The 26,130-nt window shown below is 52.4% G+C and overlaps 11 protein-coding genes across 11 annotated transcripts; 2 read left to right on the forward strand and 9 right to left on the reverse strand.

Moving 5' to 3' along the window:
* Window positions 1–44: 44 nt before the first annotated feature.
* EDD37DRAFT_658414 (integral membrane protein DUF106-domain-containing protein) lies at window positions 45–897 on the reverse strand (the record flags this gene model as incomplete). Its single annotated transcript, XM_062818973.1, has 2 exons — window positions 45–792; window positions 848–897. The coding sequence occupies 2 exons, from the start codon at window positions 895–897 to the stop codon at window positions 45–47; spliced, it is 798 nt and encodes a 265-aa protein (XP_062668960.1).
* Window positions 898–3,492: 2,595 nt separating this feature from the next.
* Window positions 3,493–4,542, reverse strand: EDD37DRAFT_456569 (uncharacterized protein). The gene is made up of 2 exons (XM_062812918.1): window positions 4,355–4,542; window positions 3,493–4,302 (listed from the first exon to the last, which is right to left on the reverse strand). The coding sequence occupies exons 1-2, from the start codon at window positions 4,425–4,427 to the stop codon at window positions 3,812–3,814; spliced, it is 564 nt and encodes a 187-aa protein (XP_062668961.1). The 5' UTR covers window positions 4,428–4,542; the 3' UTR covers window positions 3,493–3,811.
* Window position 4,543: 1 nt separating this feature from the next.
* On the forward strand, window positions 4,544–6,934 carry EDD37DRAFT_456574 (uncharacterized protein). The gene is made up of 2 exons (XM_062812919.1): window positions 4,544–4,976; window positions 5,030–6,934. Exons 1-2 carry the CDS (start codon window positions 4,810–4,812, stop codon window positions 6,822–6,824), a joined length of 1,962 nt encoding a protein of 653 aa, XP_062668962.1. The 5' UTR covers window positions 4,544–4,809; the 3' UTR covers window positions 6,825–6,934.
* Window positions 6,935–8,871, reverse strand: EDD37DRAFT_456565 (uncharacterized protein). The gene has a single exon (XM_062812917.1). It carries the CDS (start codon window positions 8,773–8,775, stop codon window positions 7,045–7,047), a length of 1,731 nt encoding a protein of 576 aa, XP_062668963.1. The 5' UTR covers window positions 8,776–8,871; the 3' UTR covers window positions 6,935–7,044.
* Window positions 8,872–9,000: 129 nt separating this feature from the next.
* On the reverse strand, window positions 9,001–10,934 carry EDD37DRAFT_633771 (salicylate hydroxylase). The gene is made up of 4 exons (XM_062816810.1): window positions 10,794–10,934; window positions 9,958–10,730; window positions 9,708–9,914; window positions 9,001–9,660 (listed from the first exon to the last, which is right to left on the reverse strand). The coding sequence occupies exons 2-4, from the start codon at window positions 10,624–10,626 to the stop codon at window positions 9,235–9,237; spliced, it is 1,302 nt and encodes a 433-aa protein (XP_062668964.1). The 5' UTR covers window positions 10,627–10,730; window positions 10,794–10,934; the 3' UTR covers window positions 9,001–9,234.
* A 481-nt stretch (window positions 10,935–11,415) lies between these two features.
* Window positions 11,416–13,008, reverse strand: EDD37DRAFT_565591 (retrograde regulation protein 2; the record flags this gene model as incomplete). The annotated part of the gene is made up of 6 exons (XM_062814060.1): window positions 11,416–11,754; window positions 11,815–12,201; window positions 12,256–12,335; window positions 12,388–12,634; window positions 12,691–12,758; window positions 12,855–13,008. 6 exons carry the CDS (start codon window positions 13,006–13,008, stop codon window positions 11,416–11,418), a joined length of 1,275 nt encoding a protein of 424 aa, XP_062668965.1.
* Window positions 13,009–13,453: 445 nt separating this feature from the next.
* On the forward strand, window positions 13,454–15,732 carry EDD37DRAFT_610396 (transcriptional regulatory protein; the record flags this gene model as incomplete). The annotated part of the gene is made up of 3 exons (XM_062815207.1): window positions 13,454–13,623; window positions 13,690–14,260; window positions 14,323–15,732. 3 exons carry the CDS (start codon window positions 13,454–13,456, stop codon window positions 15,730–15,732), a joined length of 2,151 nt encoding a protein of 716 aa, XP_062668966.1.
* A 170-nt stretch (window positions 15,733–15,902) lies between these two features.
* EDD37DRAFT_695482 (uncharacterized protein) lies at window positions 15,903–18,424 on the reverse strand (the record flags this gene model as incomplete). The annotated part of the gene is made up of 6 exons (XM_062820107.1): window positions 18,324–18,424; window positions 18,160–18,239; window positions 17,462–18,090; window positions 17,220–17,343; window positions 15,976–17,140; window positions 15,903–15,917 (listed from the first exon to the last, which is right to left on the reverse strand). Exons 2-6 carry the CDS (start codon window positions 18,237–18,239, stop codon window positions 15,903–15,905), a joined length of 2,013 nt encoding a protein of 670 aa, XP_062668967.1. The 5' UTR covers window positions 18,324–18,424.
* A 441-nt stretch (window positions 18,425–18,865) lies between these two features.
* EDD37DRAFT_456678 (fatty-acyl-CoA synthase) lies at window positions 18,866–21,487 on the reverse strand. The gene is made up of 4 exons (XM_062812921.1): window positions 20,339–21,487; window positions 19,654–20,284; window positions 19,170–19,593; window positions 18,866–19,112 (listed from the first exon to the last, which is right to left on the reverse strand). Exons 1-4 carry the CDS (start codon window positions 21,223–21,225, stop codon window positions 18,991–18,993), a joined length of 2,064 nt encoding a protein of 687 aa, XP_062668968.1. The 5' UTR covers window positions 21,226–21,487; the 3' UTR covers window positions 18,866–18,990.
* Window positions 21,488–21,749: 262 nt separating this feature from the next.
* Window positions 21,750–23,824, reverse strand: EDD37DRAFT_651271 (propionyl-CoA carboxylase beta chain; the record flags this gene model as incomplete). Its single annotated transcript, XM_062818333.1, has 6 exons — window positions 21,750–21,819; window positions 21,890–22,262; window positions 22,325–22,946; window positions 22,995–23,189; window positions 23,263–23,357; window positions 23,404–23,824. 6 exons carry the CDS (start codon window positions 23,822–23,824, stop codon window positions 21,750–21,752), a joined length of 1,776 nt encoding a protein of 591 aa, XP_062668969.1.
* Window positions 23,825–25,323: 1,499 nt separating this feature from the next.
* Window positions 25,324–26,088, reverse strand: EDD37DRAFT_610399 (uncharacterized protein; the record flags this gene model as incomplete). Its single annotated transcript, XM_062815208.1, has 1 exon — window positions 25,324–26,088. The coding sequence occupies one exon, from the start codon at window positions 26,086–26,088 to the stop codon at window positions 25,324–25,326; it is 765 nt and encodes a 254-aa protein (XP_062668970.1).
* Window positions 26,089–26,130: the final 42 nt, after the last annotated feature.

Here is a 26,130-nt window from a genome sequence, read left to right on the forward strand (position 1 = left end):
AGCATCCACAGGCACGTACCGTGACCCGAATCCATCTTTGCGATCTAGTTGACGTAAATCTGCAACAATCTCTCATCCGCCTCATCCAGCACACTCCAATGTTCCTGGACCTCTAAATTCTCCGCCTCAGCCTGGAACATCTTATCCGGATCTTGCCCTGGCCCAAACGGATTCGCATTAGCCCCCGGATTCATCTGCGCCATCTGCTGCGCCATCTGGCTCGCAGCATTCTCATTGCCCAGAATGAAAATGAACACACTCTGCAACCCGAATAGACACAAGAAATACCACGACAGACTGCTGACCCATCTGACGTCCAAGTCCCGCGTCAATACGCCAGCCTGTAACATCGACTTGAACCGTACGGTCAGCGGGAATGGTAACTTGAGGATGACGAAACCCGCGAAAAAGGCATTGATCCACGACATGATCAGGGTTTGTGGGATCATCATCGCCATGTTGCCCTTCATCATGCCCATCATGCCTTCCATCGCCGCGGGGTCGGACATGGGATTTGCTGCTGCTTGGCCGCGAGATTCTGGGCCGCCTTTTAGGAATGTGCCCTTCTTGTAGGAGTCGATGAGGTATTCTTTGCGAGCATTGAAGGAGGATGTAGTAAGCGCGGCGTTGGCGTTGTTTCGTAGATTGATGCCCCGGAGGATGGCCTGGCGTTCGCGCGATTCGAGGAGATTGGATGCTGGTTTGGGAGGGGTGTGCAGGAGCACTGTGGCGTAGTGTCGTAGGACGCCGGTCAGGATCATAACGATTGTGATGGGCAACAGGATCCAGTAGCTGGTGAGCAAGTTAGTTGGTAGGACAGTAGCGGTTGGAAATCTAAGGAGCTTACAAAAGTGCTGGATCCCGATGGATCGTCTGCTCTGCGCCCGGTGCAGCCATCTTGTCGGTGGTGCACGTTATACAGGTTGTGGTAATTGGCGGATGAAGTACGTAGGTGAAGTTCAGGATGCGCATAGCAATGCTTTCTGGCCGGAAGCTGGTACTTGAATTGTTCCGGTGCCGAAGCTTGGCGTTGACAACGAGGCTGCAATCATCAGGGTCGGTCCATTCAAGAGGTTGTGGCTGAGTAGGCCAATTGTGTGAGAAGGCACGATGGATTTTCACGACGACTCATCGCGGAGAAATGAGTTGCCCAACTCATGATCCAGTCTACGATCCGTTGTCGAGTGAGCCAGCCTTCGTAGTTCAGATGCCCACTTATGAGCCCAAGTCCTCGAGGGCCACGTTGTTTCTTGTAAGGTATGTCGTAACTTTGAGGTCATAAAATGACTGTCAGGCCATCGCCCCCGGCACGGAGAAGACGAAGGCATGCGCACTAAATTCAAGTACGTGGTAGACTGAGACAACAGCTCTGTGATATCTATACTGGCGTCTTTCGGACGCCACAGTTTGACCCAGCCCAAAACTTGCAGAGGGTCCTTTGTTCCCCGGGTTCAGTCGCTCTCACAAAGTCGACGAATCCTCAAGCCCATGCGGCTATAAATCGTCAGCAAACGCTCTTCATCAACACGAGCAATATGTAGTAGGTCCTACAAGCATCTGCAGTACTGACATCACCGGCATTGAATGCTGCTGTGGCGGACGGTGGCATTGCCTGAGATGATGCCGTGTTTGATGCTAGGGCCGTACTGACACTGGGTAATGCAGAGTTAGTTTCGCCATGAGCGGGAGATGCAAAGACGCACAGAAGATACAGCCAGATCTGCGCCCTTGCGGCCACTCTGTGCGATTGTGATTCCATGACAGGCCGTGAGGAACGCTGGGGAAGACGTTGGCATGCGATCAGGCTGGGTAGGACATTGTCTTCTGATGCTGGCGTCCAGACTCAGCCGCATCCTCATAGGGGTCTCCACCATGGCCGCCTCATCACCCATCGAATGTTCTCCCCTCAATAATGCTGTCCTACTGGAAGCGAGGCTGCATACTACTGTAAATCCATGCTTGCGATCAGCCTAGGCCTGGTCTGTGGCCCCCGCTTAGACGAAACGCCAATCCGACACGTCCAGTGAGGATGAGGCGATGAACAGAGCACAAGATTGGTAATCAATCATGCAGCACTCTAGAACAGATACAGCCAGCGCTAAACAGTGCCCTGCTTGTAGCGTTACTTCCGGTAGGTTGGCCAATAGGTGAGATCCCATCAGTCAAGTATGATATGTGAGGTGGTCGGGGGACAAACGGTGTGACACCCACTGCCACGTGGCGCTCCTCCTGTGCGACAATACCGAATTCTCCTATTGGACATGAAGGACCTCCGGATACCTAACGAGAGGGATTCGCGGGGTTCTGATGGGTGGTCATTCAAAGGCCATCGCATAAGTTCATATCGATGAACACCTGGCGCTCTTCAACTGTAACGATATCTTGTTGTCTCAAAGGTGTCTTTCCAACACCCATTTCTTAGAATATGTCCATTGCAAAAGGCTATCGTCGAAAAGACATCGCGTACATAGATCCTGATGAAATCTTGGCGCCTTTCATGTACAATAAAACATTGTTCTCTTGTTAGGTCTGGAGACTTCCTCTTATCTATCGCTGGAATCTTCTTCGATCTGAAAGGTAACCTTCTCAGCGCCAATGAGGTCGTTCTAGTAGATGGTATCCGGGTACCTGCCGTTGCTACCGCGGGTTTTCAACGAAACAGTGCAAGAGAGGACACCGTTGACAACGCTTGCAGTCATCACACTTATCCATAAGGAGCACACCATCGCCAAAGGGGGGAAATTTTCGTATGAAAATGCATGTCATTCTGCTATCTTGAAGCGCAGCCTTGCGCGATCTCATTGGTTGGTTATCAGCCCCGTAGGCCCTCACAACACCTCCCAGTCTTCACCTTCCTCGCACTTCTCCCAGCCGCCGGTGCACGCCTCGCACACGGCCTTCTCTGCCCATTTCTTGTAGTCCTTCAGGGGCACGACGACATCCATGATGTCTGCCCAAACAACACCCCAGAGGTCTCCGCAGCGCTTGCACCAGTAGAAGACCGCACCCTCTGATTCATCGCCCTTGAAGTCGGCTGGTGGTTTGTCTGTTTCGATGATGGTTGGTCGGAGCTTTGGTTTGGTCGACGTTTCAGTCTCAAGCTTGGATTTGGCGAGGTCGACGTTGCTTGCTTGCGCGCCGGTGGTGGAAGAGGAAGATTTGTTTGTCGACATGTTTGTATGGTTGTTGAAACGTCTTTGTGTCTGATATTGAGGTTTCGCGGAACGGACGTGCTTGACAGTCAATTGTAGAGAGTTGTCGAGGCGTTGAGGACTGAGAGAGTGAACGGAAAGTGCGATAGAAGTGCGAGGAGAGTCATAATTCCTCAAGATTATTGCTGGGTGCGGCGGCTTCGTGCTGGCCGCCCAGCTTTTCTTCGATTGTAAAGGCGGACAGTATTGTCCTAGATTTGGCAAACGGCGCTAGTGGTTTGCTCAATCCTTCACAGTCTGCATCGCTTGGTAAATGTAAGTCCTGAAAAATGAATTCATCTGCGCTTTGGCGGACCCCTGAAAATCCGAGCCTTGGGAGGGGCAGTGACGGCGGGGTCACGCAGCGTACACCAGGGAGCAATTAGGTATCGACTGATGCGTCCATCGATCGTTCAGCGTCGCTCAGGGCAAAGATGCATCACAAAAGAGGTAGCGCTGATGACCAGGAGATCGACGACATATCCTGGTTGCACAACGACCACAATAGCCGATACCGCCTCAATCAAAGAAGCCACCGAGGGGATGCATTGACGTGATGCAAGTTTGCGTTCTCTGTCCATCAAATGTCTTCCGAGGATATATGAGCAGCTTTCACGGCTTCAGCGCTTGGTAGAAGGAGGGACCCAGGACTCTGGAGACCATTTCGCTCCTGGGTTTGGTGCCGTCTCGTCGGCCTCTTTCCATGGATCATGCGGCGGTGCCTTTGGCGTTTCAACGGCACTCTGGGTTTTTTGTTCCCGTGGCGGTTGGCCAGGCATGCTTTCGGCCTGCACTCTGTCCACCTGAGGATCACCAGACAGCTGAGGTGTCACGGCAGGCTTCGGTTTCTCAATGTACTTCGCCTTCGCAGCCCATCTTTCATCTGCCAGCCTGGCATTTTGTTTCAGAGTTGCCATTCTCTGAATGTCGGCCACTTGTTCTTGGACGGATGGTGGGTCGACGCGGGTTTGACGCAGCCATTGATGCCACTGAGGTGAGATCTTGACGTCGGAATAGTGTGTGTGGCGGTCGGCTTGGACTATTCGACGCCATCGACCCGTGTTGAGGACATCTTTGAACTCCCAGAATGTGTTCCCGGACAGATCTTGACCTAGTGAGGTTGTTAGCAGGCGCAGCTCGTTGACATGACCTCTAGCACTGACCAACTAGGAACTTCTTTCGCCATGGAAGCCTGAGCATCTTCCAGCGAACCCATAGATCGCGAGCGGCACCCATCTTGTTGATGTGCAGTAGGCGAGCTGTGGTATTGCAGATGCAAAGGGAAGGGAAGCCGAATTACTGCATTGTGTTGATGTAGTACAAAAATAATGCATGAGGTCGTCATTGGAGAAGAAGGCTGCAGGCAATTCACTTGATCGACGTCAACCTGCGTCAAGGCTTATTCCGCCCGCGTGGTTCGGCTGTTCTGACAGATGAGGTGCACTGACTACTATTCTTCCTACATCCCCTAACAACTACTGTGGTGCACGACCTGCCGATGACACGGTCCTTTAACAACATCCCACTTGACGTGTCAATGTCCATTTGCGCCCGCGCATAGAAAGTCAACACCACCACCTCATTCGAGATCGCAGTCTACCGCCTAAACCCCACCATCATGGCCTCCGTAACGAGTCTTGACCAAGATATGCGCAAGTTGCGCCTCGACCGGTACACGCCGGCGGCTGCTAATCAAGTGCGCAAATGGATCGAGGAGACACTGGGAGAGAGACTGCCGCCTGGCGACTTGATGGACGCGCTCAAAGATGGTGTTGCTCTTTGCAAGTACGAAACTCTCCCACGACTTGCGCAGGCAGATCTGCTGACAGGTCATACAGGCTCGTCAACCTTGCCGTCTCTCCAGGCGTGAAATATAAACAATCGAACATGCCGTTTGTACAGATGGAGAATATTGCCCAATTTCTGAGTGCATGCGAAAGACCGCCCTTGAACCTTCCTTCCCACGACCGCTTCCTTACTGTCGACTTATACGAGTCCAAAGATCCGTCACAAGTCCTGCAATGCATCGCAGCGTTTAGCCGAAGTGCGAGTGCGATCAACCCCTCAGCTTTCCGGACAACACTAGGCGCGAAGAGCAAGGGAGTCGGCATGAGTCCGCAAGGGACCGGGTCCAGTGGTCCAAGATCACCTGCATATACCACAACATCAACCCGGCCTCGAGGGACGAGTAACACAACTGCGGAGAGTCCTTCCTTGACCTTCAACCCGTTAAACAAGTCAGCCTACTCAGGGCGCATCAGCCCTACCAAAAGCAGCCTCGGTAGGGGTGGACTCGCGCCCGGTGGAGCGGTCAGTACCTGGAGCAGCAGAGACGACGAAGGGAAGACTGCCCCAGCCTGGAACATACATCAGTATGGTTATATGGGTGGGGCCAGCCAGGGTAATCAAGGTGTGGCATTCGGTGCACGGAGACAGATCACGTCTCCCGCACCCAATGTCCCCAGTGCTGCGGAAAAGGAGAAGCGCCTGAAAGAAGAGGCGGAGAGGAAACGTCGAGACGTTGAAGAGTACGAACGGCGACAACAAGCACAACGACAGGCGGAGGAGGGGCAGGCCAGAGAGGAAGAGGAGCGTAGATGGGCCGAAGAGACTCGCCATCAGCAGGAACAGGACCTTGCACGACAGAGGGCGGAAGAACGACAACGTCTGCAAGCGGAGGAGGATGTCCGTCGCGAAGAGCAACGCCGCAAGCAGCGCGCTTATGACCTTGAACGCGAACGTGAAGCTGCTGACCGTGCCGAACGTGAAGCACACATGGCTTCCGAGAGGAGCCGCCAACGCACGACGAGTGACGCTCGCTTGAATGGCCAGTTTCTCAGCCAATACAACGCAGATCAAGCTCGTGCAGAATCTGCGACTGCTCAAAAGCAGCACATTGCCGAACAACAGTCCGCCGAGAGCAGACGCATTGCCGAACTTGAACGTCAGCTGGCAGAGATCAAAGCGCAGCAAAGCGGACCCGGTCATACAGGATCGGCTGCACCACAATATGAAGCGGATGACGCGCCTCCAGCTCTACCTAGCAGATCCAGACCCAACGTCGCCGGTACAGCCCATGAAGACGACGACTGGGCAGCGTCCGAGCGAGACTATTTGAAAAGAGAGTGGCAGAAGGAGCAGGACTTTGACGAGCAGCCGCCGCCGAAGCCAGCACGTCCAAGGGAGAACAGCTCAGCGCGCCCACTCCCAGATCCGAGCACATACACGTCGGGCACGAACCGTACAGACAGGTACCTGGCCTCCAATGCTCCGCCAGCCCAAGTCCAAGCCAACTCGTACCGTCCACAAGACTACTCCACAACCTCGGAAGTCGATATGGAAGATCAACGCCGTGTCCAATCCCAAACACGCACCAAAGCTGGAGGTTGGGCGTCCAAGTCGCTGTTAGAGCGGGAGATGGAACGCGAGCGCGAGCGTCAACGTGAATGGGAGGAGGGTCAGAAATCCACGGCTTCTAGAGCGCGTGATCACAAAGAAGGGAGCGGTCCCGGACAGACTTGGGACGTCCACCAGTATGGATATACCGGTGGGGACAGCCAGAATCGAGGTGGAACGGGACTGGGTGTCGGAGGAGCGAGGAGGCAGATTATCGGACCCAGACCGCCGCCTTGAGTGTGATGGTGTGAACTTATATATCCTCAGTGGCTGAGTGTAAGTAGCAGCGAGCCTCGATCGAGTATACGTTGTGAAGAGAATGAGACACGAGTGATGAGACATTGGATGCAAACCACAGTTCAGGGGTCATGATTTGGATGGGTACATTGCATTCGTATGTCGACCGCATGAAAAGTCTGCTTCTTGCTTCCTGCAAGCATTTGGTAGATCTTACAGGCTAAGTAGTATCAAGCCCACTCACCGTCCTCGCCAATCTCTCACCACTCTCAACGAGCCATGCCCACGCCTCTTCTTCTCCCTTTCCCGCCTTCTTGCGTCTCTTCGCATCGCCCAAATCAGCGACCCTGCTCATTCGGCGTTTTACACCTCGATCGACAGCCTTGCTTAGTCCGTCGCTTTTTTTCAATACATTCAGCTGTGCGAGACTACGTGTCAACGCTTCCAAAAGCAACGACACTCTGGCATTGGCGTCGATGCTGTTCCGGCCCGCAGCAAAGGGGAGGTACTCTTCCTGCAGTTTAGACTGGGAAAGAAGCACGTTGGACCGAATGGCTGGCGCGGAGTTTTCGAGGATGCGTTGCAGTAGAGACTCGCAAAGCAGAGTGTGCGTCTGTGGATCGAAGACTTGAGCCGCAAGAATGACCTGCGTGAAGACAGGAAGTGGTAGGGGCTTGATGAACTCGACGAATAAAGTGAACAGGTCTTCCAAGTCAGGAAATGTGGTCGGGCTTGTCGATGTCAGACTGGGATGCGATGAGATAAATGTAAGAAGGCGGAGCAGGCGTAATCTCAGATTCACGCATGCTGGGTCTCCCAGTGCTGTCGCCGAGGACGACGTTGCCGCTTCACCATCCTCGTAATCGCTCCGCAGACTGTTGTTGCTACTTCGTGCAGAGGGCGTGCGTGTTGCTGTGCGTGTGCGCAGACGTTTCGACGGTCGTCCAGTACCCGTGCTAGTGGCGTCAGCCTCGTCAGATAAGTCCGAGTCATCGTTGACCAAGTAGTCGCCGTAGATCTCGTTCTCAATATCAACGTCGACTTCTCGTTTTTTGATCTTCGCGTCGTGTGCCACAGGTTCTTTGAGCTCGTGGACGAATATGGCGCGGAATTCACTCGTTGAGCGCGTCGATCCGTCTGCGAATATGGCGCGGACGATACGTCGGGCTCGTGCGTGGCCGCCGGCTGCTAGTTCGATGTATTGCCATATCAAACTCTCTTCGGGTGATTCGGTGGAACCGGCGTAACGAAGGTGCCAGTCTGTCTCGAGAACGTCGACTAGAAATTCGAGGAGGAGGCGGTAGTGACTCCATCGAGCGGCGTGGATGCCTGGTAGACAGGCGCAATTGAAAGCCCAGCCTGCGAGTTGCCAGAAGTCCTCGGCACCGGCCCATAAGCTTTGAACCCCGGCATAGGGTGTGTTCAGATTTGAGCCGTGCTCGCCTAGGTCGTCGTTCCCACTTGCATCACCATCTTCATCGTCGAAGCGGACGCCGCCACCGCCATGGCGAGATGATCGGAAATCGTACTTGCGGAAACTGAATGCCGTGCTGAAGTCGGCGTTGACTGGGCCGACGGTCTTGTGGACTGTTCGGAGTAAGCGCAGCGCAGCATTTGATTGATCCCACTTTTCGCGAGAGTGTGTTCGGGTTGTGAAGACGGGATGGACAGTGATTGTGGCCGCAAGTGCGAGATGGGATGGTGGTGGTATCGAGACTGGAGCGGAGCGGTTCAGTGAGGAGGCACTGTTGCTGGTGATGGAGAGCAAGAAGTTGTAGGCTTGGGTAAAGAGTTGTTCTTCGTAGTATGTCTGGACGTGCTGGGCGAGTTCAAAGGGAAGTTCTCTGGTTGGTCGGTATGATGTTGTGTCTGGTGCGGAAGTGAATGATCTGCCGGATGATCGAGTTGGCGGAGGAGAGGAGAGTGGAGATGAGGCGATGAGATGTGCCATATTCCTTAGAAAGTGAGTTGATTAGAAGATCAAATCATCAAAGAACGCAACATCGTCCAGACTTGACTGTACATGGTCTCCAGACGACACTTTGGTGAGGCAGCCTGATACGAAGGAATGACACGTTAAGTGACACAAGGCTGAAGTTGACGCGACAAGGCTGAGATTATGTGAGCACGGGCTTGGCATCGGATTATCTCCCTGTAATGTTTATCTCTTTTGCATTTCTGAATTAGGAGTGCATGATATCTGGAGACATCTTCAAATATATTGCAGAACGATGTTTTGCCTGGCTTCATGGCGTTCTTGTCCTCCGAAGCGCATACGGTCTAACAGGATCCGAGCAGAAGGCTCTCCTCCCCGGTCTCGGACGCGTCGTTAGAAACAGTCGAAATGTACACATTGAGCATATGTCACTGCTCTGGACGTGTGCTTCACGGCCTAGGTAATATCGGAGGCTCAGAGGCTTGATTTCGACAGTCTCTTGCCCAACTCCTCCTTTGCTTTCTCACACATCTTGGGTACATCGACTTCAGATATGATTGCGCCTCTCTCCTTGATTTCCGCCTCGATCTTAGCAAAGTCTCTACCGATCCCTTCTGCCCGCCACTCATAACAATCACCCATGTAGCGACTGCTCTGCACGAGCCATTGGCCTCTCTCTTTCCTTTCGGCATTGAAAGTGGCGAAAACGGCTTCGAGATCTTGTGGTTTCTGGACGCGTTCGTCGGCTAACAATTCAGCTAGAACGGCACTGTCTTCAATGCACATTCCTGCTCCTGCACCATGATGAGGGCTTGTCGCGTGTGCGGCATCTCCAGAAATACAGATCCTGCCTTTACACATCGTTGGGACTGGATGATCGCCCAAATCGAAAATAGCCCACTATGAACGATTAGCCGCGTGCAGCTTGCAAGTTCCTAAGTACGTACCATGTCCAGATCAGGCTTCGTGAGTCTCAATAAATTCTTGACGTTGGAGCCAAATTCTGAGAAATCTCGGAGCACATCTTCACGCTTCCCTGGTTTTGTCAGGTGTTGAAAGTCAGGCCAGTCGTCCGAAGTTGTCCGGAAGGCCACGATATTGAGTGTTTGGCCATGGTTCACCGGAAACGTGAGTACGTGTCCATCACGACCCATCTGCTCTGGTCAGCTCAGAGTTCATATCCGGTATATGACCTACATGCATGCACGAGTTCTGTGCGACCTCTTCTCCAACAGCTTCAATCGCCTGCTCCATAGTGGCAAGGGCACGATACGCGTATTTGTAGGTGTAAACCGGATGTGCAGAGGGATGATCAGACCCGACAATGATCTGCCGGACTGTGGACTTGATTCCATCACAACCAATTACTCCGTCAGCTTCGGCGGTGGTCCCATCTTCAAATTGCATCACTAGCCTGCCACTGTCATTCTGCTCGATATTCTTCAGTCGCTTGCCAAATCGAGCGATCTCGGTAGGCAAAAGGTGAACCATCTCATCAAGATAGCGTGCCCGATGGACCCCATTCTGGCCTATGCTGTTGGTAATGGTGAAGAGAATATCCTGCGCCTTCTGTCCTCTTTGGGGATCCTCTTGGCCGTTGAGATAGTCAAACCAGACTTTCTCTTTCGATGGCCATAGGTTCCGCGTGCAGACTTTCTCGAATGCTTCATAGATACCCTGATGACACACCTTCATCGCGTTAACCGCGTTGGGACCAAATGACACGCCAGCGCCAATTTCTCCAAATCGCGGTGCTTGCTCATAGATGGTGACAGGGATCTGGCGATGATAGAGCGCTATGGCCAGGGTCAGGCCTGCTATGCCGCCGCCTATGATCGCCACCTCGAAGTCTTTCGGTTTTCCCATGCTAGTGTTATGCAACCTGTTCAATGCTTATTCGGCAAAAATCTGGACTCGGAAGTCGCGGAGGATATCAAACCGCAAGGCCGAAGACAAATAGTGTTGGATGCCTGAAACAGGTCCGAGTCAGTTCATCTGAGCAAGTATGTCCAGCAGCCGCACGCTGAACATACGGCTTTCATCTGCGGTCCATAATGCCGATATGCGTTACATTTAAGGTCTGGCATGGATTGACGCGGCTCTTACATCACTTAGGTCGTTATTGCGGAGAAAAGGATTCACGATCAAACTTTCCGGTCGTCATGATAAGCGTCCGCTGCCGAGACCCTCTCCCAATAACACCGCAACTCAGCCATCCCAGTCGTTACCATACCATCAATCACCTTCAACATTATGGTTCGGTCATCATTATCTTTGGACCGTTCATCGCTCAGCTTATGGAGCCAGATTCAGTCAGCTCCTTCTTGCGGAGTCTGATCGTGTGGAGCTATTCGGAGGTGGATATTGCGGCGATCTGTACCAAGTCGTGAGTCCTGCATCTGCGATGGCTCAACCTGCCTTGTCGTCCTACGTGGGCATCTCAGTATGTATATCTGAAGCCTTCCAGCCCTTCAATGACCTTGCGTCAATGGCTCTGCTTCTTATTCTGAACATAGAAATACGTCGTCGTTGTGCAGACCGAAAGGAATGTGATGCATGCAGCTGTGATGCAGGTATAAAGGCCCGGCCTACCCGAAATTAGAATGTCATTGACAACTCGACCTTGTCGTGTTTGGAGCACGGCCATGGAGAAGCTTACCTATATTGAGGGGCGTCTTGAGAGCGGAAAGTCAAGGAACCAATGATACCCCCGATACCACCAGCACCGACAATGGTAGCCGAACAGAATGCACGCCTCCACACGCCCCGAATGTTGTTGGCTTGGTATGTCAGACTTAGTGGTATGTTTGACTGCGCCCCTCCAATGATGAGAAATGCCCCAAAGTATCGGGCGCCGCTCGGTTTGGCATAGCCAAGAACGACGACACCTATGATCTCAATAACGCAGTTGAAGAGAAGGAACGGTGTTCGTAATCCGATCCGATCTGAGAGGACACTTTCTGACAAGCCGAGGATCGTGCCAAAGACATAGCACTAGCACAATGTCATCAGTCATGTGGCCACGGCAGTCATCAGCACCGTATATGAGCTTACCGGAGTACTAAGACATTGAGCTGCTGCCTCAGAGAAGCCAAGTCCTTCACGAAGGACAAGAGGAAGAAAGTATGCCGCAGCATATGTCACCACCGAGGTGAGACCGAAGTTGGCAGCGAAGAACCAGATCTTCCAATCCAGAGCATTTGCCAAATATGGCCCTAGCTTAAATGGTGGTGTCTCGACGTCTAGACACCGCCTGTTGATTCGGTCGATGACGATTTTGATCTCGTCGTCTTGAAGGAACTTGAACGACTTGTGCGCATCTTCTGGAAAGTCGACAATGAGGAAATAAGCTATCAGGCCAAAAGCAATGGTGATGATCCCCTCTATCAAGAAGATCCACCGCCAGCCTGCATGGCCTCCCACACCATCCATCTTGGACAGCTATGATGAAGTCAGTTTTGCACAGGCATATCATGTTGGGTGTGGATGACTTACTCCGTACGCAAGAATACCCCCAAATCCGGCAATGAGCGAGCCTAAAAGATAGAATGCTGCATTCCGTTTTGCGACCTCCCCTGGACCAAGAGTTTAGGGTTGTGGTTTTATCCGGGCGAGAGACCATCTCACCTCTCACATACCACGTACTAAGCAAGTACGCGCAGCTCGAGAAGAAGCCTGCCTCGAAGATCCCTAGCAAGCATCGAAGGGCGAGCATTGCATGCCAGGTTTTGACAAGCCCATGTCCAACAATGACCAAGCCCCAGGCAACCACAATGGTCCCAAGGAAGCGGCCCGGCCGGAGCTTTTTGGCAATCGCCGTCATGGGCGGCTGAAAACAAATGTAGAATGGAAAAAAGACAAGAATAAGCAAAGACTGTTCGCCTCGGTATTGGCATACGCGTTTTTACGCTCAAGGCCATAGGAGCTCACATAAGCATTGCCCACTAGGTCAAGATCTGTCCCCATTCCAGCGACATATCTTCGACGGTTAGCCCTGACTTTGTGGCACCGAGACCACAGATCAACTCACGCATTCTGGCTCTCTTAGCGAGGAACTAGTTGTAGCAGAAAAGCACTCACAGGTAGATTGACACGGTCGATCAATGAGGCGGTATATAGCACGCCCAGGACAACGCAGATCCGTAGGTCTACTTTCATCTTGATTCGTTTGAGTTGCTGAGGGTCGGGTGCATCGACGTCTCTTTCCAACTCGCTGAGTCTGTCCTGGTGCTCTGCTTTTGCAGCCATGTCCTTAGCGGACAGAGTGGTTTCCGCTGCCATGTTTGTTCACTGTGGCGGTTGGTTGGAAAGCAAGGTGGACTGGGAGACGTGCTGCTCATAACACATCCTTCTATGCGGAGCCCCAGGTCCCGCTTTCGTGGGGTATTCGTGCAAAGTCTTGCTCCAAACCTCGAGGTCATGGTCGTTTCGGCTATCTAATCACATCATATGGTTCTCAATGGGTATGTGGCATGATTGCCCCATATTTCTTAACACATCCTCGGCTATCTAGATTTGGAGTATTCATACCCCCTATTCAAGCCTCAGATACGTCGAATCTCGGTAATCTTTTTTCAGCACCGAGTACTCCGTACAAACACAGTCTTTCTCAGCAAAAGCCATGAACATATTTGACACACCGAAGACTAAGCTCGATTGGAAAATGATGCTGAGTCCGCGGAAATGAGTCAGCATGCAATTACCCGTCATCGGTGAAACCGGGAGGAAGAAGCGTGCCGGCAGAGCTTGTGTCTTGTGTAGATCTCGGAAAGTGCGCTGTGATGCAGTATTGACCGGAAATCCATGCACAAATTGTCGTTTAGACTCATTGGAGTGTGTTCTAACCAAGAACAGACGCCACAGGTATGTCTTCGAGCTATCTCGAGCTGTGGGAAGTTGGTGTAGCTGATTGGAACATTTCTGGCAAAGGGTGTCTAATGCCAACAAAGTCAGGGCCGAAAAAGTGCCAGAAACAAGTGAAAATACTTTCAACCATTCACAACAGCAGGCTGTTCAACATGAAGACGAGAAGGAAGACGATGGAGCGACGCCGGATGCTGCCACCCTTCTTGCGAACGGAAACGGTAATCATGGCACCAAGGCACCGGTGGAGATCGCACCTGCTCTTCCCTCAGCCTCAGTTGCACCAAGAGACATCATCTACCCAAGCCTGCCGAACTTTATCGCGCCACTGCCTGAATCCTTGGATGAAGCAGACCTAATCTACCTGCGTTCGAAGAAAGCGTTGTCGCTTCCGAGTGACGAATTCCGCAACGTCTGCGTCGCTCGGTATATTGAATTCGGCCATCCACTTCTTCCACTACTGGACAAACGGCAGCTCGTTCTTTTGCCGCACAACGAAACAAGTGACCAATTTAGTCTCTTGTTATACCAAGCGGTCATGTGCACGGGTGTCACTTTTGTGGAAAATGAGTTGATCACTCGAGAAGGCTTCCCATCAAAACAAGCAGCACGCCGTGCGTTCTTCTACAGGGCGAAGGTGAGCTGGTTACTCGTTGGGCCAATCTGTTCGTCTTCAGATAACTAAGACTTTCCACACAGGTTCTTTTCGACTGTAACACGGAGCCTGATCGATTTGTGGCCTGTCAAGCGGCCGTTTTATTGAGTACGTGGTACCCAGGCAAACAAGAGAGAGCAGATTCATGGTTCTGGACTGGCACGGCGGTGTCCCTGGCCTATTCCATTCGATTGCACCTCGAGCCCGATGAAACACGCTTCGACGTGAAGGAACAAGGTCTTCGCCGCCGGCTTTGGTGGTGCGCTTTTTCTCGGGATCAAAAGGTTTCGTTGGCCTTGGGACGTCCGTCAAGGTCAACCTACTACAACGTAAGAATCCTCACGTTGGAAGACTTCGACGATAATGTGCACTTGTCCCTGGACCACAGTTCAACGGAGTTGACCAGTTCCTTCGACGTGGTGGAGCACCAGAAGACGCACAACATTCTGGCGAGGCTGTGCATCGAACACATGAAGCTTTGCATTTGCATCGCTACATTCGTCTCCAATATCTTCGAATGCCGCCAGCAGATGAAGAGTCGAAGCCACGTGAGTGAGCATGCCCAGCCTCTCCCATCACCGTCCACCCGCCTCAACCGCTGCGCGCAAGATCTGGCACGATGGTATCGGGAAGTCACTCCTGACTTACGCTATGAACTCAATGACATAACGTCAAGCCAGGATAGCGGTCAGCAAAACCGTTGCCTGGCCGTGCATAAATCCACTGTTCACGTTCTCTATCATGTGGCAATCAGCGCGTTGTATCGGGTCAAAGCTCTGTCACCCACTTCTTCCTGGCGTGATGACCCTGGACAGCCGGATGGAACCTCGCAGCGCATTCTCCGCCACACAGCATGGGAGCTTACACGCGTGAATCAAGATCTCTACCATCCTGGCTTGCTATCATATTGCTCGACGGGAGCTGTGGGAAGTGTCGTCTCCGCTGTAGTCATACACCTTCTGGATGTCAAGGCGCCGAATCAGGCCGTCAGACGGGCCGCTGTCGCCGGCCTTCAGCAGTGCAAAGGGTTCTTGGAGGTTCTGAAGGACTCCTACGGCACTGCAGTCGACGCGTTGGAGTATCTGAGGGAGGCTGAAAGTCAGGATGCTGGATTAGCTCTTGCCCAGTGGCAAGATACAGTCAGCGTCAGTGACCCTGCAAGCCTATCTTCCCCGTGGCCTGATCGGCAGCCCCCTAGCTCATGGCTCTCTACAATGTTGCAAGATCCGCCTTTGGCAGCGCCAGAGGCATTTGCCGTACCTGGACTAGAGACATCGCCGTTCAAGGAGGCTGATGAGATATTCTGGCAATCGTGGATGGAGAGTGCATCGAACTACGATTTTCTTGAAGGTTCGAGTTTGCCTCTTTATGACCTTGGATTCTCATCTACAGACATCGGTAACTTCGAGATCCCCAGTGTTTTTCCAGAGCCGGGATGGAGTACTCTTGAGTAAGAAAAGAGTCCTGGTAGGTGCATGTGGCACAATATAAGACCTTCAACCATGCGCAAGAAGGAAAGTATGTGACGAAGGCAATGTGAACGAGCTGGAGCCTTGGGAGCTCCTTCATATCAATCACTACAGTTGGAATACACAACCCATCACATCGCCGAACTCATTAGTACTCATCTTCTCGCCACCTGTACGCTGATTGACTGCGCCTAGCGTCTTGAACGTTTCCGACCAGGAGACGCTGACTGCTTCTCCGTCGTCCCACAGATCCGCGGCAGCATCCGAGGAAGACAGCAATGCGTGATCATTGTTATGCGAAGGGGATTCAATGTGGCCAAATGCTACAGCTGAGGACATCTGCACAGGCGTTCTGGGGCTGAGCCCCCCTGAGAAGTGGCGCAAGGACGTTCGGGCCTCTCGAGGAGTCTTGATCCATTCAAGGGCTGATTGATTGCAGGAGGACCAACCACTGGCCTCATCCGAAGCTAGAGGTGACATGACAGGTGGTATTGTATCATCACCGGGAAAGTTCCTGATCTCAGCTTCAATTGATCTTGGCTCAGCGGCTGTTTCGATAGCCTCTTCGTCCGGCGACGACTGGAAGGATTCGCACCCTTGCGTAGTAACACTCCCACGATTTCTCAGACCTCTGACTCTCAGCAGACTATTTAGCAGTCTTTGAGCCGGTTCCTGTATGGCACTCATGTCAGAAAAAAATCGCCGGAAAAAATCGAGTTGACGCATGGCTAAGTTTCGAACAGCACTGTCTTCCGTTCGCAGCATGTTCGAAAAGATGATGCTAGCTGCAAGAGCCCCATGCTGGACTGCCAGAGGAGAGATCTCCCCGATCTCAAAGCGTCGGCCGCATTCTTCGAGCAGGCTTGCTATCTGTGCTGCGCTGTTGAGCGTAAGTTTACTGATCGAGGCGGACAGCTGGTGCAAACTGGCACTCTCTACGGATGAAGTGATGTCGCTCAACGGCTCGTGAGATACGAATGGCCGAAACAGGAGAATGAGGATAGCATGGTATTGCTGATGAAGGAGGTACAGGTTCGGAGGTGCTGAGTGCTGGGAATCATCGCTCCAACTCAAATGGGTTGGCAAGCCACTGTACCAGTTTTTCAGCCGTGTGTGTATCTGTACTAAGCAGGAAAAAGCATTTTCAGTGGCGGTGTCATTGGCAGCCGCCGAACACAGCGAGACCTCGTCTATGTCGCTAGTGGCGATGCTCACAAGCTCCGGATGTGCGTTGTAGATCTGTGCGGCGAGGTCGTTCTTCATCGTGAACGACAGTACTCTGCTGCCGTGAAGATGTTGGGATGCAACGACTTCTCCCCGTCTATGTGGTGAGTTATCCACTGACGTCGAGGATGTCTTCGTAAGACGCCGATTATCGAGAAAACACCAATGGCTACGCAAACAACAGGAGTTAAGCAAACCAAGATGGCCATGACCAGCATCTGAGAACTGATGCGAGCGAGAATGCTTACCTGTGGATCAGAACGGCAGCGCGTAACGTTGTGCGCTGAACAATGATTTCGTCATCGGACACACGCATGTCAAGCACATTTTGAGTCCGTTGCTGGATGTTTTCCATCATGCTGAATGCAGAATCTGAGGAGCAGCAAGATGTCAGCAACTATCACTTCTTCCCTCAATCAAAGTGGTGGAACCCACACCAGAATCAAGGGTCCAGGTGTGAGACAAAACTAGTCGCCTGCCTGTTACGTACCCAGGTATTGCCTTGCCGCATGATCTCGTCCACGCTCGCGCTCGAGATGAGCAAGGATCACCACGGCCTGGACGTTCACCACTGTGCACCCCCCACGAATAAGCAACCCATCGACTGCTTCTCGAAGCTGGCGGTGCAACACTGAGTCCCAGTTTGGCCGTAACAGGCGTGCTACCTCCGGTCGCGTATGGTGAGCCCGGCGTAGACCCATTGCCAGGACAGCAAGATGGAGATGTGGCGAGCAGAAGGGCCCATATCGCGTTTCGTGAAGACTTGCTTGGAAGGCTTCCTTGTGTAGAAGGAATGTACATGTGTTGAAGCGCTCCCAGAATTGATCGAGTAGATAGGTCTGCAATGAGACGTCTAGATTGGCGATCGTGGAGAGACATTGCTTTGATGACAGGGCTGAGGCATCGACGCAGGATGCTTCGTAGAGGTCGAAATCAGGACCGATGACCCCCAAATGAGACTGATTGAAAGTGGTTGATGCCTCGGTCATGGAGGTATCCGGCTGCGGATCTATTGCGTTTCCGTTCAAGGAATGCAGAAGCCAATTGGCGTGGCTCTTGCCGCCCAGGGAGTTGCTCTCACTCGTCGCCGTTGCCGGCATACTTGATCCGAGAGAGGCTCTGTAGAACATTTCCAGTCAGTCACAGTCCAAAGTGTGCAGTTCGAGGGACGAAACGATATTTGGATACCTTGCCCGCCCCCCATGCATCCGCTTATCATGAGTAGTAAACCTGTGACGGCATCTCTCACCAGCTGTCGAGCGAGGCATCTGGGCATGTTGAAGACTCAACGTTAGTCTCTAAATGCAACCCAGAAGTCTAGCATTTCTGGTGATATATGACGTTAAACACACCTTTGATCTCCCGAGCCAGCGGTCTAGACAAGTCTTCTCGGGCTGGATCGTGGCGAAGTTATACAGGGACGCCCGCTAGAGGCATAAAGAGGATTGTGCTGTTGTCAGACGGCACATTAGCCCCTTGAAACAGGGGTTACTACGCTAGTAACCAGGCTATATATACGGCTATTTACCTCTCATATCTCTTCAATCTCTACACATTTTCCTACGTCTCTGACCCCCCAAAAGGGGCTGTATTTCACTGTTCGACAGCTGTATGAGGGTGCCAGCCGTAAGAACACCTGAAGTCCTAAGCGTCTGTGGACGGTCAGGGAAGAGAAGTCCTCGGGCCCAATCTCAAGAACGAAGTTGAAAATGAAGCCCCCGGATCGCCCCGCGGAATGCGGAGAGCCACCAATCTCTGATGCATTGAGCAGTGGCGTGCCTTCCTTGCCGTGCAAGGAGGGGGCAGCGAAGGTCACGAACCTCGGTTGACGGCCGACTTCGGGTAGGCTCCGCAATTGAGGTCTCGATTTCCTTCCGTTTTACAATTTCCGTCCGGAGTAATTGCATCTATGGTAACTTGATGGATCTAGCGATTATGCCCTTGACTTTGTCAAATACAGCGCCTATCACCAGCTACAGCGTACCAAAGGCTATGCCTTCATCTGGGTTACAACCATTCTCATAATCGAGCCTTGCCAGCGAGAAGAGCCTGCACTACTTCGGTCGTCAGAGGTACATAACCGGAACCCTCCTTCTCGATCCAGTAGATCCTATCCCTGCCATCTGCCGGTAGAACAAAGCCTGAGCACACGTAAAAGTCAGTTAGAGCGCCAGCAAACACGCTAGATGGATACTCACCTTCTGAGCGAAGTCCCGTTTTGAGCTTCTTCATGATGAGGGAAACCCTATCGGCACCTATATCATTACCACTGTTGATCTCTTTTCGATCTGAGACCAGCACCCGCAGGAATCGTGGTACGGCATATCCAGGCAAAGCATTCGCATCTGTCGTCGCCCATTTCTCGAGCTCTTTAATGGTGTCCAGCTCCTGGACGTCCGGCTTGTCGGAAGTAGAGCTCCCTCCGCCTGTGAATGTTATCGCTGCACAGCCCAGCTGCCCGTCGTACCCATAACGATTCATTGGAATAGCATAAACATTGACTGAGGCGATACTGGGATGTCGACTCAGACACCCTTCAACTTCGGTTGTCGAGATATTGTGCCCCTTTGCCCGATATGTATCGCCCAGTCGATCGTGGAAGGACACAAAGCCGTCTTCGTCCTGTAGAAGGGTCATTTGTCAGTCGCGAACATCAGCACAAGATTAGGAACAGCGACTTACAATCACCATGGCATCTCCCAGCCTGAAGAACTCATCTCCTCTGGCAAACACGTTCTTGATCACTTTTTTCTGCGTTGCCTCTTGTCCTCCTTCACCCACGTAATCGTGCCGCCGCTGAACGGGGGGCGCGATCCTGCATATTGACTCACCAACCTCGCCGGGCCGTGTTCTCATGCAAAAGCCCGTCTTCGGATCACGTAGGATCTCACCAATTTCCAGATCCGTGCGTACAATATAGAACTTATCTTGAAAGAAATTGCTACGCATAAGAGGCCCCCAACGTCCAACTTTACCAACGCCGAGATCGTTCTTGTTTGAGACGAGAATCGAAGTCGTCGCCTCGCTTGCAGAATAGTACTCGACTATCCAGGGAATGCCGAATCGTTCTCTCACTGCACGCCACACAGTTGGCGCCAGACCGAGGCCAAACGCCAGATCCACTCCGTGGTCCTTCTCGTCTGGGAATTGGGGGTCAGGTGGAGATTGCACCAGATATCGGAGCATCTCCCCAATATATAGAATAGCATTTGCTTTTGATCGGCGTACATCCGCCCAGAATTCTCGCCGAGAGAATCTTCGCGCTAGAATCACTGTGCCTGAGGTCGTAAAGGTGGCAGGTAGAGCTGCGAATCTTTTCGCACGCAATGTTAGAGCAATACACTAATACGAAATGGAGCATTCTTACGTCGCAGTGCCATGAAACATGGGTAAGCAGATATAGAATCGCCGTCGTCTAGCGTTCATCCCTGGGTATCTGTTTGGACATGAACCTGTCAGACTGTATCCGGCCGGCCAGATCAAAGCCTTAGGCAGGCCGGTCGTGCCTGATGTAAAGAGGTATTGGGAAGCGTCGGTATGTAGAACCTTTGGTCTCGAAGACTTAGGGAAGTCTCCTATTTCCCGGGTTGCTGGAGGGAGCTTCGAATGTTGCAGCAGAGTAACGCCTTTTTTGGTTGACCACTGACTTAGAAAGGGGTAAGTGTCGTAGTCGTATAACAGCATGTGGCCAAGCCGAGGACACAAAGGGTCGCCTCTGAAATCCTTTGTACCATCGTTGAGATCAAATGTCTTCGCGATTGTACTGGATAGTTCGAAGGTAGTGATGAGCATTTCTGCCTCGCTGACCATGAGGCAATGCTTGATGTGGGCACCAGTAATCGATGTATTGATAGGGGCTGGGATCGCGCCGATCTTGTACAACGCCCACCAGGTGAACATGAATTCGGGCGAGTTGTTGATGAACAAGCCGACCACCATTCGATTCCTGACTCCAAGACGCTTGAGTGCTTCTGCACAGCGGCCGATGTCCTCTCTGAAACGACCGTCGGTCCAACTACGACCTTCGAAGACGAAAGCTTCTTGGTCATCGTTTGACCCGTAAGTGCAGTGAAGGACATGGTAGAAGGACCAATCATCCTCTCCATGTTCCTCATAGAGACGCTGTGCGTATTTTTGTATTCTTCGAGCTCCACGAATCTGAGCAATGTCGCTGCCTATGGAGTATCTGGCGTTCAAGTACAAGCCGAGAGCGGTAGAGACCGCCGCCGCCGCGGCGGTCGTAGCGAGCGACATCCTGATCAATTACAATGATGGTATGCCTTGGGCAAAGCAAGATCTCGTCCCTGAGATGCTTTCTTCTTTGGCGATGACATTAGCCCCAACATGCCCCAGGCACCCTTGGGACCGCGGTTGACCCGATATTGCGGGGAAGGAATGATAGATAGCCCTGGTTATGCAAACCAGTTGGGGTCAGTTACGGTGTTCGGGACAGCCAGCCTTTCAGCCTCGGTAAGACATAATAGCGCAGATCAAGCGCCACGCTGACCTGAGAGTAATGATGGTGACCGATTCTATTACCCAGCCCGTAGGAGACGTAGCACCAATGGGTCGGATACCGGTTGCAAGGCTGCACGTATCATTTGTCTACTGCCAGTACCGAAGGCGACCACTCTGCCCTGAGTGCGTTTCGAGTGCCCTTTCACGATCATGCAATCAAGCTCCAGCATCAAGAGGCTTCCGGGTACAAACAGAAATGCCCAGTGCCCCTATGCCCTCACAGCAGATACAAAATACGCCTCAGCCGGACCTGTGTCAACTCAGGCAAATGATGGGTGGATCCGGCCTGCAGCCCGGTCCAAGAGACGTTGTGGCAGTACATCGTCATATCTGATGATCGGTGGGTTAGCATTGATCAGAAGAAACGTCGAACGGAAGCAGAACTCCCCACAGCACTTACACATGCATAGCCCATTCTGCAGCCACCCGCCTCGTGTGTGCCGGGTCTATGATTTCCTCGACTCCAAAAGCGTTGGCTGTGCGGATTGGATTCATGAGACGCCGATAGTCATTCTCGAGCCGGTCATACAGCTCTTTCTTCTTCCCATCCTCTTCTGCCTGTTTCAGCTCCCATCTGTGGCCGACTTCGATGCCACCATCGAGGGGCAGACTTCCCCATTCACCACTGGGCCAAGCCACACACACCATCGGATCGCGGCAGGCAACCATGATACCGCCAGCAACGCCATAGACCCTTCGGGTAAGCACACTGAAGATTGGTATCGTGGTTGAGATATAAGCCTTCCCAAGTTCAACTCCCCAGCGCATGGTTGCTGGTGGTTAATTGATGTCAGTGACCATTCGCGGTGAGATAAGTCTGAGCTTTTCCCCTTACCTTGTTTCTCAGCCACAGTCCCGATGGCATAACCAGGAACGTCCACGAATTGGACTATAGGAAGATTCATCACGTCGCACAACTTCAGATGCCGAGTGATTTTCTGAGATCCTCCAGCGTCAAGGGCACCAGAATTGACTTCGCAGTTGAGCGAAATCACCCCAACAGGTCTTCCAGCTATCCTAGCAAGGCCGACAATCGCAGTCCTTCCCCATAACGCCCCAATCTCAAACCACGATCCGGCATCGAAAACGGGTCTGATAATCGCTCGAGCATCATACATGCGTTGCTTCTTTCGAGGTATAATTGACCTCAGCTCCTCGCTGGCTCGCTCAATTGGGTCGCTGACAGGAGTTACTGGGGGCAACTTTGACTGTCCACAACTTGGTAAGTACGACAGAACTCGCCGCAGCTGCTCAAAGCATCCAGTTTCGTTCGCTGCAAGATTGTCTATCGTGCCGTTCAAACAATGGATTCCTGGACCACCTAGGTCTCGCAAAGTGAGTCCCTCTTCAAAAGTCGCCCCTTCGACCACCTGCGGCCCAGCGTTGAACAGACTACCTATATCTCCTGCCATAACCGAGAAATGGGAGATGACCGCACGTGCGGCACCAAGCCCAATCTGTGACGTGGTTAGCAGTTACATTGGAGACACTACTGGGTTACTTACCGCTGGGCCTAGTACAGCTGCTAAGTTCGGAATTCCCATATTGATGCCCTTCACGGCATCAAGAAAGCCGGGAACACCGGGGACATAGGACCAACCCATCGTCTTGATCGTACTCACGGATCCACCACCAGAAGACCCGTCCGTGAGCTTGATGATAGGCAAATTGAGAGACACGGCAAGCTTCTCTGAGTAGATCTTTGAATCGGTTAGTATGAAGCGCCAGGGAATATCAAGATTCGATAATGGAATCCTGCTGGTAGGAACGTACGGTCTTGTTGGAGATACCTCCATCAGCGTGTCCAGCTCGTATCGTGTAATCGTCTGCCGTTATGATCACTTTCCTACCGCCCAAGAGGCCGAAGCCTAGCGTTGTAAGCACTTCGTCGTCCAGACCTGCAGTGGTCCTCACCTTGAAGGTTGTTAGTCGGAGTGAACGCCACTGGTTCTTCGTCTTTGGGCCCGGTCTGCTTCCACTCCACCCGCCCACTGGCGCTTCCGATTTCCTTGAAACTGTCCTTGTCGACCAGCTGATTTAGACGTTCTCTCACCCATAATTTCCCTTCGCGTTTCTGTCGTATGTAGCCCCGGTTGGAAAGATCGGGCGTGTGTGCGATTTGTTTCAGCTTTTGCAGATTCGAGAGCACATCGGAGTAGTCCGCTGGTGCACCGGTATTACGCGAAGCTCTCAAGCGACGGTTTTTGCGCCCAACGTTCACCGGCGAAGAAGACCCAGGTGCAGCCTCGGATATGTGTCCAGCGACTTGCGAAAGACGTTCTGTAACTACCGACTTTGTGGGGGCGGCTGAAACAGGACGATTCTTCGAACTCATTGTGTTTTCCGTGGGAACGCTCACATGGCCTGGGCTTCAATGTAGGACTGATGTTAAGTGCTTCTCTCTTGCCTAAGACGTCGTAATCAGCTGATTTGTGATGATAGGCATGTACTGGATCCTGAACTTTTAGATAGCCTCGGGACATCTCCCCGCAGTACTTGGGGAACCTGCCGAGCTACAGTACTAGGGTAGTTTGCGGGGCATGATGCACAGGTCAGGGGATCAACGTTTGGCTCGGGCGGCGATCTGTTGTGTTTGAAAGCGTTTGAGCCTCAGAAAGATATCATAAGTCTGCAGCGATCTCTGACGCTACCATATCATGTATGCACCGAAAAGAACCTTGCAAACGAGCACTATGCAGGCCTAACACTATCTTCCGGCACTTCAATTCTTGGGGTGATTGTGGCTTGGGAGGCCTTTCGGACAGTCAGGATGAGAGGGATGGCCGGAGAGCACGATCACTGGCTCATCCTGTGAATGGTAGTCATCGGCAGCGAATTTCGCCAGCGAATCTCGGCCGTGAATCGACGTGTGAAATGATGAGACGAAGAGACGTCCAATGCAGATGGGCAGTGCAGCCTACTGCCGTCCTCGAGCTTGGCCCTAGGGTGTTTTGGTGTTGGCATCATGAGACAAGAATAGCAGCCAATCATCGTGGTGACGTGCTGGGCTTCCGACTACCTTTCCTCAAAGATCGAGCAGCCAAAGTGGCAGATACCAACAATATGGACTTATACTTCGCGGATGAGATCACTCATCGAAGATACAAAGATGCTAACAGCCGCGCATCCGTTTCAGGCGGCCATGCTCTTTAAAGCATCTCGTCCATGCGACGATACTGCGACTAATATCAGCAAGATACCGGAGCCAACAAGGCAAGCGCGTCTGCCTTGATTCTCAGGAGCACATACAATGCAATAGACATGTGTTAGTCCTTAGGAACAAGGAGCTCGTTCTTTCCATCGCATAGAATTGTACTTTGATATTGGGACGGTTACGATCTCCAGCGATTGAGGAACGCCGTTTGATCTTGCGGAGTCCATTGTACTAATCGAGCGACAAAGGGCGATGGGACCACGGAGTTCATGGGATTCATTCACACGAGACATACACGATAAGAGCCTAGAGTTTATCAGCCTCATGAAAGGCTGAAAACTACGATGGGAGTCAGGAATCTATACGGGCCATTGTAAGATGATCTCACGATGAGATCGCGGCGGTTGTACGGCATATCTATATGAGATGTACACGATAGGAGCAAGAAGTCCACCAGCTTTATTCGAGGGATGAAGCACGATAGGAGCATGGAGTCTAGAGGACCGATCAGCAAGCGCACCGCCATTGTCATTGCGGAACGCACTGAGCACATCGTAGAATGGACATCGTCTTGCAATGAAGCGCTCTTCATTGTCATGCTATCTGAAAAACAGGGGAAAAAACAGGCCGTGAAACTGCCTCATGCAGCACGCCGTTGCACACGTTGTCGTCCTCCACACTCACTGCGCGCCACCACCCGATTGTCCTCGTCGTCGCCCAAAGGTGCAACTGGCCCTAGAGTTGTTTGAGAGCCGGCCAACGTGAGAGCCAATGCGGCCCTGATAGACGTTGCCTTGCCCATCCGCCCCATGCCAAGTGGCCTCCCCTGCCACGCTGCGAACGACGCGGAAACCAGCACGACCAGGGCCATCTCTCATATGTCGAGCGAAGTCCCCAGGCTTTCTACAACCCCAGTCACAGATATCACAGTGCAATACTGTGTCTGAAGTAACGGCTTGTCTGGCAATGATGCCCGCTAGTGGAGGTGCAACATTGAGTTGCGCAGAAGCAGGGGCAGCTTTCGAAGCAGAAGGACTTGCTACCGCCTCACGTATTTCTGGTGGTGGGCTAGCGACCTCTTCTTCAGAGGAAGCCGATTCGTCTTCGGTTGTGATCCAGTCTGTATCGGAAGTAGCCGATGATATTGCGTCAAGATCCATTGGATCAGAAGTATTGTGTTCGTCAAAAATGTCGTGCTGCTGAATAGCGAGAATGCCCGTGAGATCGAATCTGTTGTGTAGGTCTTCCAAGCCCCAGATCTCGTCTGCTCGAAGTCCGTCTTCTCCTTCCACAAATGCCTGCACAGTCCTACGCACAAAGCTGCGCTGGCGCTCGCGTTCCTCCTCGTTGCTGGCAGGTTTGCTGGCTAGAATCATGGTGACGGCGCGCTGGAAAGAGGCGAGGACGGCGTCGTTCGAGTCAGTGGTGTTTGTAGAGGCAGACATTGTGCGTTTGAGTATGTTTGAGAGCAAGAGACAGCCGAAAAA

The sequence above is a fragment of the Exophiala viscosa genome (assembly GCF_022695815.1).
Source record: "Exophiala viscosa unplaced genomic scaffold EDD37scaffold_7, whole genome shotgun sequence".
Lineage (NCBI taxonomy): Eukaryota > Fungi > Ascomycota > Eurotiomycetes > Chaetothyriales > Herpotrichiellaceae > Exophiala > Exophiala viscosa.

Excerpts from the sequence above, each read along its gene's own strand:
- EDD37DRAFT_456569 (XM_062812918.1), bottom strand. The coding sequence starts at position 4,427 with ATGGGTGCCGCTCGCGATCTATGGGTTCGCTGGAAGATGCTCAGGCTT. Across the intron at positions 4,303-4,354 it reads GCGAAAGAAGTTCCTAGTTG|GTCAAGATCTGTCCGGGAAC; the intron begins GTCAGTGCTAGA and ends CAACCTCACTAG.
- EDD37DRAFT_456574 (XM_062812919.1), top strand. The coding sequence starts at position 4,810 with ATGGCCTCCGTAACGAGTCTTGACCAAGATATGCGCAAGTTGCGCCTC. Across the intron at positions 4,977-5,029 it reads GATGGTGTTGCTCTTTGCAA|GCTCGTCAACCTTGCCGTCT; the intron begins GTACGAAACTCT and ends CAGGTCATACAG.
- EDD37DRAFT_456565 (XM_062812917.1), bottom strand. The coding sequence starts at position 8,775 with ATGGCACATCTCATCGCCTCATCTCCACTCTCCTCTCCTCCGCCAACT.
- EDD37DRAFT_633771 (XM_062816810.1), bottom strand. The coding sequence starts at position 10,626 with ATGGGAAAACCGAAAGACTTCGAGGTGGCGATCATAGGCGGCGGCATA. Across the intron at positions 9,915-9,957 it reads CACAGAACTCGTGCATGCAT|ATGGGTCGTGATGGACACGT; the intron begins GTAGGTCATATA and ends TGACCAGAGCAG. Across the intron at positions 9,661-9,707 it reads CGAAGCCTGATCTGGACATG|TGGGCTATTTTCGATTTGGG; the intron begins GTACGTACTTAG and ends AATCGTTCATAG.
- EDD37DRAFT_456678 (XM_062812921.1), bottom strand. The coding sequence starts at position 21,225 with ATGTCGCTCGCTACGACCGCCGCGGCGGCGGCGGTCTCTACCGCTCTC. Across the intron at positions 20,285-20,338 it reads ATGTTTCATGGCACTGCGAC|ATTCGCAGCTCTACCTGCCA; the intron begins GTAAGAATGCTC and ends GCGTGCGAAAAG. Across the intron at positions 19,594-19,653 it reads TGGGAGATGCCATGGTGATT|GACGAAGACGGCTTTGTGTC; the intron begins GTAAGTCGCTGT and ends ACCCTTCTACAG.